We start from the raw sequence: 10,074 nt of genomic DNA on the forward strand, positions 1-10,074 counted from the left end.
TGTATGCCCTTTTCACATGTTGTTCTGGATATAAGGTCCGGGCCCAATGACGTTTATATAAGGTCTGGGCCAAAGGGCTTATTGGTGTTAGTGAAATGTGCAAATGTTTAGTGGTGTTCGTATTTTATTGCAATGTTTACCTTTTTACACGAAACAGTTGTTGGAAGTGACGTATTTCTATCTGTTCGGAGATGTTCAGCAATGTTTACAACATTTTCGCTTCTAACACCAGCAGTTTACAGGCAGCTTTGTTGGCCCACACGGAGAAAAAATACTACCCAAAATTTGAGTTCTTTTTACATAATATTGACTTCAGCCTCTCACTTGCACTCGTTATTGTTGTCAAAAAAGGAACGAGAGATTCGACCCAACGATTTAGTTCAGCCCAATAAGTTACTTTTGAGTAAATTGCATATTCTCAAATTTACGTGAATTAAACTTAATTTTGGGTAGACTATACTTAAGAGTAGGTAATTTTTTTGCTGGTGTTAAATGGAAACTACTATATGCGATTTACTCAAATGGTTATTGGGCTGAACCCCAGAATTGAGGGAAAAGTACTTAATTTTGGGTAGTTTTTCATCTCCGTGCAGACCTTATATAAATGTCATTGGTCCGGGCCAACAGGCAGCTGCTGGTGTTAGAAGCAAAAATATTGCAGACATCACTCTACCACAACATTCCACACTGTGAACAGTGAAATTGACGTCACTGCCAACAGTTGTTTCACGTGCAAAGATAAACATTGAAATGAAATACGAACGCACATTTCACACACTAAGCCTGCTGGCGCAAACCTTATATAAAAGGCATTGAATCATGTCATCCTGCCTGATTCTTGTTAAAATGTAAACAACGATCAGTTTTCAGTCCGTTGCTAAATTAGCATTAAATTTTAGCAATTTTTTAAGCAGATTGTTCACCCACCAAGTGCATTACATTTGATTTGCTCCTTCCCAGCTCCAGTACATCCGAAGAGGTTCCAGTCGGCTCTTGTCGAAAAAGCTTGGTGAAGCAGCTCCTCCAAGACGTTTTTTGAGGGTATATGTGCGGTTGACACCTTGTTTCAGTAACTTACTGACTTCTATCTTTTTCAGCACAACAAAACACAAGAGCACCGTCATTTAAACGAATCACAAAAACGTATTCCAAACTTCACTGATGAGCTGATTAGTACCAACATTGTGTTGGCTAACATCAGGTGCTACAATCGTTTACTGAAATATACACTGATACTGGCTGGTTCGGGCAAATAATTGGCAATAACTAGTTAATTTTACTTTTCATTCTATCTAAATAGATTAAACAAATCGTTATTATGATTATTGTTGCAAGTGTTCAACGAAGATGGTGTCCACTTTTGTCGTGTTCAAAGGTCTGTAAATCTGACATCAGTGCAAGGGAATGCTGCTTGTGGATATACCACGCTCCACGCAGGTCCAATAATAAACGACGTGACCGGATGGATGTGTTACGTAGCTGGTGAAGAGCGTTTAAATAAATAGATGTGATTCCCGCTTCTGAAATTAATTATAAATTTACTACGGAACTTTAAAAGATTCAATTACCTACTTCTTGTTTGGATCCGAACTGTACCTACTGAACTAATAAAAAGTTGCACTTAGCTCTGCGGTGCTTGAGCAGATTCAAACGTTTTTTTTTTTCAGTAGGTTCCTCTTGACCATTTCCAGTAGAGATCTCAGTTTTGCGAGACTTGTATTTCAAATTGTTTGGACGGTTCTTATGTTTCGATGCCGTTTTTGCTTGCAGCCTTGCCTTGCTATTTTTCATTACACGTTTGAAAAACTCATCGCACTTAACTTCCGTGAAATCTTTGTCAGCCAAGCGAATCAGTTTCAAAAACAGCGATCGAAAATTAGTGTAAAATTTCAACGGAATTTTACCCGGAGATTCTAGAAACTGCGCGTTCAAAGAATCATTCTCATCGGTTACTTTGGAGTTTCCAGTCCATGAACATAAGTGCATGAACTCTGTAGTAATGAAAAAATCTACGAGTTTATAGCAACTGTCCATACCTGTTGATTTGCCGTCTGTTCCGCAGATAAAACTCATGTTAGTTATATATTTTTCCATAGCAGTAGGTTCTTCCAATGCATTTAGATTCGAAAGAGAGTCCACCGGTTTCAGTAAGATGTTGGTTTTATCATTTGGCTGGATATTCCCAAACATATTGCTCTCCATCAGATAATCCACGCCTGTTTGCATTTTAGCAAGCGCTTGCATCAGTTTCAGCTGGGTATTCACAATGATCTGTTGGTTTTCCAGAATCATCTGCTGGTTTGCAATCATGTTGGAGTTTTGTGAGTTGTGCTGGATAGAGTCAGGAGATAGGATCAATGCTGATGGCCCTGGTACATCTTCGTTTGGTCCATTACTGAACAGCCTGATGGTGTCAGAGTTATTGGTCTGAATTTATAGAAATGTTCCCCTATAAAGAAGTAAATTTGTGTCGCATATATTATAATCTCACCTGATTCTGGATTTTACAGTCAGCTTCACAGGTGTCAACCTCCTGCCCAGGAATAAGGAAAACTTCGTTAAAGTCACTTTACGATTCGAAATAATTTGTAAAAATCAAAGTTTTTCTAGGGCGAACTTATTTTTAATGATTTTTTAATGATCATTTTACGATGCATTTGATCTGGCACTAAAATGTTAACTAATATTAGAGTGTCTTTTTCATTTAGAAGCATTGTTAATATACCACTTGCCCCGTAACGTGGGTAGATCACCTTTTCGTGGTACGTTACGGGATGTAAGATCTACCACCGATTCCTAGTCTTGACTACTTCAAACTAGGGGAACAGGATTTTACAGTAATCAAAGGAACACATCTTAGTCCTTGTTACTTTTTATGCCTTGTTGATAGTGATAAGTCCTCGGGTTGCGTGGACCGAGGATGATCTTGAAACAAGGAAAAATGAGTTAGTTAGTCTTCACCTATGTGATTCCTAATCTTCTATTCGTTGTTTCCTAGTTTGAAGTGGTCAAGACTAGGGTTCTGATGCATGGTCATTATCGGTGTCATGTCTTGTTTTTTTTTGCTAAGGAATCCAATTTTTACTGACAAAGGGGCGCGCCTTTGGAGGGTGTTTCAACACTCCGAAGGGTATAAATAGCGGGACCTTTCAATTAGAATCGATTCCTTGCGATAAAGGCAAGAATGACAACTGTATCAAAACCGAATACTTCATCATTTCTCAATAGTGATGGAGTAATACGACATGCACTAAACTAAGGACACGGGATATACTACAATAGATCAAATTACTGGTCGCAGTGGTTTTATGTACCGAACAGAGGAAAAAAAATATACCACTTCGTTAATGTATAAATTGAAGTATATATTATACTGTCCTGTTCCGTGATAGATATGTTTTTTTATTGTTGAAATGGATTTGTGCAGAACGGGTGGTATTTATGAATCCTTTCTTTGAAATGGTAAATGCCATTCTAAGCAGATTTAGCAAGCACATAGGAAAAATCGCATTTTTAAGGTTTATATTGATGCCAAACAGCTTTTATTATAGTTTAAATACGGTTTTCAAATAGCTTTCAACACTTATGTCATGTTCTATTTCTACTGCAATTCTATCTTAAAATGCTTCGGAAATGTACACTTCAGAACCTTCTCCAGAGTGGGCCAACTAGACAGATTCTGGTTTACATGAGGTTTTGGTGGAAGTAATGAAGTTAAAGTTGCCTTGACCAGTGTTTTATAGTTGTTGTTTTATAGTACCCTTGTAGTGTTTTATAAAACTTAAATTGTTACTTGGGTAGTGTTGTAAATCAAAAATCTTTGACATTGGTTTGTTTACACTTCTATAGAGAACAACTTGGTGCAAGTTTGATCTAAGTAGTCGATCGCATTCAGAAATAACATCAAATGGAACTCGAAAGAAGAAAAAATATTGTGCACAAACACCTGGAAAATCCAGAGTGGTCCGGTTCCACGCTGGCTAAAGTGCTGAAGATGCCGAAAACAACAGTTTGTCGAATTTTCAAAACCTACAAGGAAACTCTGAGTGTGGAAAGTAATCAGCTGACCTACGAAAAAACTGGAACCAGGGATCGTCAGCTGCGTAGCAAGGTGTTGATATGCATTAAAACCAACCCCGGTCTTTGGATCCGAGATGTGACCAGAATGTACAACACCAACTTTCAAACGGTGCGGAACATTCTTGCCAGGGAAGGATTCAAGTCGTACAAAGCCAGTAAACAACCGAACCGGCACATGAAGCAGAATTCCGTGTCCAAAAAGCGAGCAAGGCTCTTGTTCGACCGTGTTTTGAAGAAACACAAGGGCTTCACTTTGATCGATGACGAAACATATGTCAAACTCAATGTTAAGCAGCTTCCCGGTCAAAAGTTTTGCATCGCGACTGGACGAGGGGATGTGCCGGGAAGATTCAAGTTTGTGTTTGCCGACAAGTTCACGAAGAAGGCCATGATTTGGCAAGCGATTTGCAGTTGTGGCCTGAAAACGGAACCATTTCTTGACGATGACATGAAAAAGCGTGTATTGCCGTTCATCCGCAAGCATTGGGGCAAAGTCATCTTTTCGCCGGATTTGGACAGCTGCCACTACTCCAAGGTGGTTCTGGAGCGGTATGCTGCCAATAAGATTGATTTTGTCCCCAAGCTACTGAATCCTCCGAATTGCCCGGAATTTCGACCAATCGAAAAATACTGGGCAATTTCAAAGCAGCGACTTCGACGAAGCGACGGGGCAGTCAAGAACATCCAACAAATGCGGGCCAAATGCAAGAAATGCGCTGATTCTGTGTCCGTTTCCACTGTGCGGGCGCTGATGGGCTTCATCAAGAGGAAGGTTCGAGATTTCGTTCGAACTGGGGAAATGTAATCTGTAGCCATCTAATGCTGTAACTTTGAAGTTTTAATAAAAGTACTGCGAAGCAACCATGAATGTACTTTTTAAACTTTGAATTAAATCACGAATTACAGGTCTTTTTGTGCGTACCAATTTACTTTTAGTCAGCCTTTAAATCGAATACGATTGAGCTCAAATTTTGCAGAGGGTAATTTTTCGAGGCAATAAACATTTTGAAGGGGGTTTATTTTTGAAATTTGGGATGACACTGGCACCTTAATGACCAGGACCCAATTTTTAACCGCTTATGCATTGTGGAGCGAAAATTTCAAATTTTGCATCAGTCTAATGTGCATCCCTTTAAATGTTGGCCAGTTCGTTGAATGTATCTTATTTTCTCTTTCATGCCAAGAAAATTATCTAGCTTTGGTTGGTTTTTCGCTGATCTGAGTGTAAGAATGGGAATGGTGATTAAGGTGTAAAGCAGTGACAATTATATTGAAGTATCGTTATTCTCCGTGCAGCTGAAGAATTAACAGCACAACATTTGGAACACAGATGTTTTCGAACTGCCATTGGATCTATTGATTTGAATTATTTAAGTTCACCACAATCAAAAAAACCAGCAACAACTAATCTCTCTAATAAAGTCTAAAAAATATAGTTTATGTTTAGCTCTTCGATGATGAGACATCCTTAGATTCACTTTTTTCAGCCTTCGTTCAGGCTGAGTTTATTGATTTGTTTTTTCAGCCTTCCTTCAAAATAGATTGAATTAAATTATTTAAGTTTATTTTCAGCTCTTCTATGATAGATCATCTTTAGATTCACCTTTGTTCAGCCGTCGTTCAGGTTGAGTTTATTGACTAAAATTTATTTTCAGCCCATCGATGATGGAAATTCTATAGATTTATATTTTACACCCGTATTCTCGTTATCTACTCAATTGAGGCTTAGTCGGGATTTTAAGGGGTTGAGGGTTTGAAATCTTAAATCGCGCTAATCTCTTTTATTAAGGCCTAAATTGCGATTTCTTAGTTCAGTATTTTTTACTTAGAAATAATGACGTGATAAAGCTAACTTTTTTTTTGAATATGTAGGGTAAGCGTTCCAGTATTGGCCATATGTTCCTATTTTGGTCATACCTCCGATAAATGATTGAATCACAATCTTCGTGCGTTTTGTGGGCGATATGTAAGTATGTCCCGATGAATATGATTTAAATCAACAATCTTAACAGAACACAAAACCTCAAACTTGTAGAAAAACTTTAATTATGACCAGAACATGTTTTAGGAGCGTTTTCCCCATATACATTATAAGTGGCAAACTTGCAAGAGCGATTGATGTTAAGCTTTTAAAACATGGAGGGTGGCTAATTACAGATCACTTGGATGAGATCCTTTCCAGTTATTTGATTAAATTTAATTCAATCTATACCAAATAACGTCCCTAAAACTTTATTGAGAATCTCGGATCAAGCTAGCCTGTCGCTTTTGCTTTCTGAATAGAAGATTGTCCGTGTGTCTGTCCACATCAAATCCTCCTCAAGAGCAGTTGCTGTCGTCTTTTGTGAGGTCGCCGCCGGGACCGAAATCCAGTAACAGCAAGTTGAACAGGAACTTGACCGTAATTTTACTGTGATATAAGGAGCTTGGTGGACTAGTGGCGACCGATTTTGCTTATTTAGCAGATAATTATGGGTTCAATCTCAAGCTCCTTTGCATTATAGAGTTTTACTGTAAATTGGATTTATTTTCAAGATAAGATATAGCGTATTGAAATTCGGTTGGAGGAACAAGTACGTAAAAGAAATAATATTCGTGTTTTAGGAAAGACGTGTTGATCGGAAATCTATACCAAATCCTTCTCAAGAGTAGTTTTTATCGTAGTAACAGCAAGTTGAACAGGACATTTGTCGTAAAATAAGGAGTTCGGTTGCGTTGTGGTGACCGATTTTACTTACTGAGCCAAAAATCATCGGTTCAATCCCAAGCTTCTTCACATTACTTACAGAGTTATACTTTAAGTTGGGTTTCTTTCATAATATGATGCAAACCGTAAAAAAAATCGCGTTGATTGGAAATTCATTTCAAATCCATTCAAGAGCAGTTGTTGTCGTCGTCGGTGAGGCTGCCGCCGGGATAACAGCAAGTCGAACGAAAACTTGATCGTAATTGAATTGTGATATAAGGAGCTCGGTGGCCTAGTGGTGACCGATTTTACTAATTGAGCCGAAGACCGTGGGTTCAAACCCAAGCTCCTTCGCGCTATTGAATCGTAAGGACATCAATGCAGCATATCGTTTACCAAAACGAATCCTGCTGCAACCCCCAACACCCATTCCTTTCTTAACCAGCATTCGGATGAGGTTCGCTGGTATTGCATAATTTTATATCACCAGTATTTACTCATTGAAGATGACTGCTAGTCCCAAGCAACGTCTATTGGCTCTCTATGTAATTACAGCTGATCTGGCAATAACGGAGTTGCATCCACGGTGGTCAATCATGCTCAGGCTCATACCCAGAAAAGGCCCTAACTGATTTAATGCGAGGATTAAATCGCCGTGTCACACAGAAATAATTCACCAGGAAAACCCAACTTTCATAAACAAAATAAAAACAAATGTCAAGTCACTAACCTGAAACCAACGACTAATCGAACGGACAAACAAGTTCACTCTCCAACGAGGGAAACTTTCCCGTCCAATTAATGGACTGCACTTTAATTAATTAAAACCAGCAACTCCTCGCCAAATGTCACACATCACAGCTAGAGAGCATCACATCGTCTTTGGTAGATCTGTTATTGGGGATAAACCTTCCAAAAATGTCAGGACGAAAAAATGCAACGTTGAACGACCGACAACGTGCTGAATTCACTTAATTAGACGGTTTTATATTTATCACAGAATTGCACGACACAACAGTGGTAGAGCACTCGCGCACAGAAAACTTTTCTCCAGCAACTTTTTCCGCTTTTGTTTGGAACAAATCTACCGGGGAAATTGTAAGAGTTCTTCTTATTCCGTTGATTTCCTCTTGATGAGTTTCGCACACAAAAAAAGATATCTTTCCTGCAAATCGGGAGGCGAAGAGATCCACTCACCAGTAGTATTATTCTTTGGTAAACACATTCACTTTGAATGCGAGTTTTCTTTTCGGCTTAGGTCGTCACTTGCACGTTCTTTGATCCGGTTGGTTGGTTTAACATGCTGGTGGTTTGGTGCTGTTGGATTTCCCTCAATTTGGTGCGTAAGATTGCAAAATTTTCATTCCATAAACATTCGCTAATTCAATTAACAGTTCTTATCACCTATTTGCTTATATTTTCTACGAACGACCGTTTAAATTTCAGTAGTTGTTTTCACTCAGTGTAAACAGGAATAAGATTTGCGGCATTTAGGTTGTAACACACCATTGGTAGACGATAGGATGATATTGTTTATATTTCTTATCACTTAGGGTAACACGAAGATGGTGAGACAGTTTGGAATCGAAAATACAAAATGACACACTACGATGCTAGATCACTATAAAAAAAACGGAGGCAAGATGCGGAGACTAACAGCCAAACACACTACACTCTAGGGATAGGTCGCCCACTTATGATTAAGTTACTGTCCCGGACTGTCTGTCTAGGGGTCTCCTGTGGACCACTTTCACTACTGCAGCAACAGCGTACAAAGAGAGAAAACCCAACGAGAGCGTACCGGAAGTAGGGAAGCGGAAAGCGAACCAACGGATTCCACGGTCACGGCTAGACTGAAGTCAAACGCAGCTGGGAATTCAAACTTGAACCTCATCGCTAGCAAAAAGCATGACGCCCTTCTCCGCCCCAGCCACTTGCCAGATGAGGCGATTTCCACCCCACCCAGCCAACAGCCCTATACTGTTTGAAAACCGGTGGCGATGCAGCGCGAATCATCTGGGAGAGTTTGGAAAAGCGCGCCAACCTATCATTGGGGGGGGGGGGGGGGGTTGTGGAGAGATTCTCCCGATTGTAGAAAGAGAAAAGAGAGTACGGTCTCCTGTGCCGGGTTTTGTTTACTGTTACTGCGAAGCACGTGGTAGTTAGAGTATGTATTCGTTGAGGAATCAATTATTTAGGAAAAAAAATTCACGTGCAAGCGATGCGAACCAGGCGAAGGGTTTCTGTTGGTTTCGCGGTATCACAGAATCGGGCTAGTAGGTAAAGCAACAACAAGACGTCGCCTGAAACATGCGGTGCCAGTTCACGGTTTATGATGGAACGATTGATCTCCAATTTGCTTATTATTTTTTCATCTATATGTTTGCAATGCAATTCTAAAATAGGCATCGTTCCACAACAATCTAGCTTGAAGCATACACAACCAGTATCTAATTAAAATTATCCTGGAAAATGATAAAAATTCAATCACATTTGTGTCATTTCTAGCCGAAAACCTTTTGTTTGAGTAGATAGTTATAAATTTTCTTTGGATACAACCAGGCCTGTCATGGTGGATACATTGGTTTCTCGAAAGATATGAGCGAATAAAAGTTGCTAGGTAGTTTGTGAAAACAAAATTGGGCCGCCGGGCTCATGCTCTTTTTCCGTGCGGATCTCTACCTTGTTCGACTTAGTCCTGTGCGCCACCGTCGCCGGCACTTTTTCACACGCCGCTGCCGCCAACGGCGAGTGTTTTAAAACAATAGTCCTCTGTAGCTATTGTTTTCACATTTTTTTTTCTTTTGGATAAGCGGAACCTTTCTGTATAGGAAGAGCAAAAATGGCAAACAGCGTTAGAAAGAACACAGTAAAGTTGGTTTTTGGACCGGACAGCAACATACCATCGTACGATCGCAGTAGGCCGCGCTTGAAAGCTGACTTGTTTTTCTTTTTTTGCGGGTTTTCGTCAGCGAATTAAACATTGTTTGCTTTAAATTTGGTAATTTGTGTGCTGAAATTTAGTTTCAAGTGTTCATAAAGTTATAATTTAGGGATATATCGTGTTTTACCTGTGTTTGCCTTGAGTGACTCGGTTGACCTTGAATATAAACTCCAAAATCTCTCTCTTAAGTTCCATTGTTCGGTGTCTGTTTTCATTGCCTCCCGGGAGCCCGGTTCTCCGAGTTCGGGTGCCACACTTTCGGCGTGTAGTTTTGTTCTATTGAAATATTCGTCACCGTTAATGATCCTGAAGGAATATTAAATAGATCGATTCAAAACAATACCAAAGTAAAACAGCTTTATGG

At 39.5% G+C, this 10,074-nt stretch overlaps 2 protein-coding genes across 2 annotated transcripts in view; both read right to left on the bottom strand.

The window, feature by feature from the left end:
- The window catches only part of LOC135706708 (relaxin receptor 2-like), a 291,102-nt gene extending 283,567 nt beyond the window's left edge, over positions 1-7,535 (bottom strand). Inside the window, exon 1 of the mRNA XM_065228358.1 lies at positions 7,497-7,535. The gene's annotated coding sequence lies outside the window, so the exon portion shown is untranslated. The remainder of the gene's footprint in view (positions 1-7,496) is intronic.
- Positions 1,597-4,257, bottom strand: LOC135706703 (uncharacterized). The gene is made up of 2 exons (XM_065228354.1): positions 4,250-4,257; positions 1,597-2,404 (listed from the first exon to the last, which is right to left on the bottom strand). Exons 1-2 carry the CDS (start codon positions 4,255-4,257, stop codon positions 1,597-1,599), a joined length of 816 nt encoding a protein of 271 aa, XP_065084426.1.
- Positions 7,536-10,074: the final 2,539 nt, after the last annotated feature.

This window comes from Ochlerotatus camptorhynchus, unplaced genomic scaffold, assembly GCF_037179485.1.
Source record: "Ochlerotatus camptorhynchus isolate MF236.1 unplaced genomic scaffold, CSIRO-AGI_Acam_v1.1 ptg000289l, whole genome shotgun sequence".
Taxonomy (NCBI): domain Eukaryota; kingdom Metazoa; phylum Arthropoda; class Insecta; order Diptera; family Culicidae; genus Ochlerotatus; species Ochlerotatus camptorhynchus.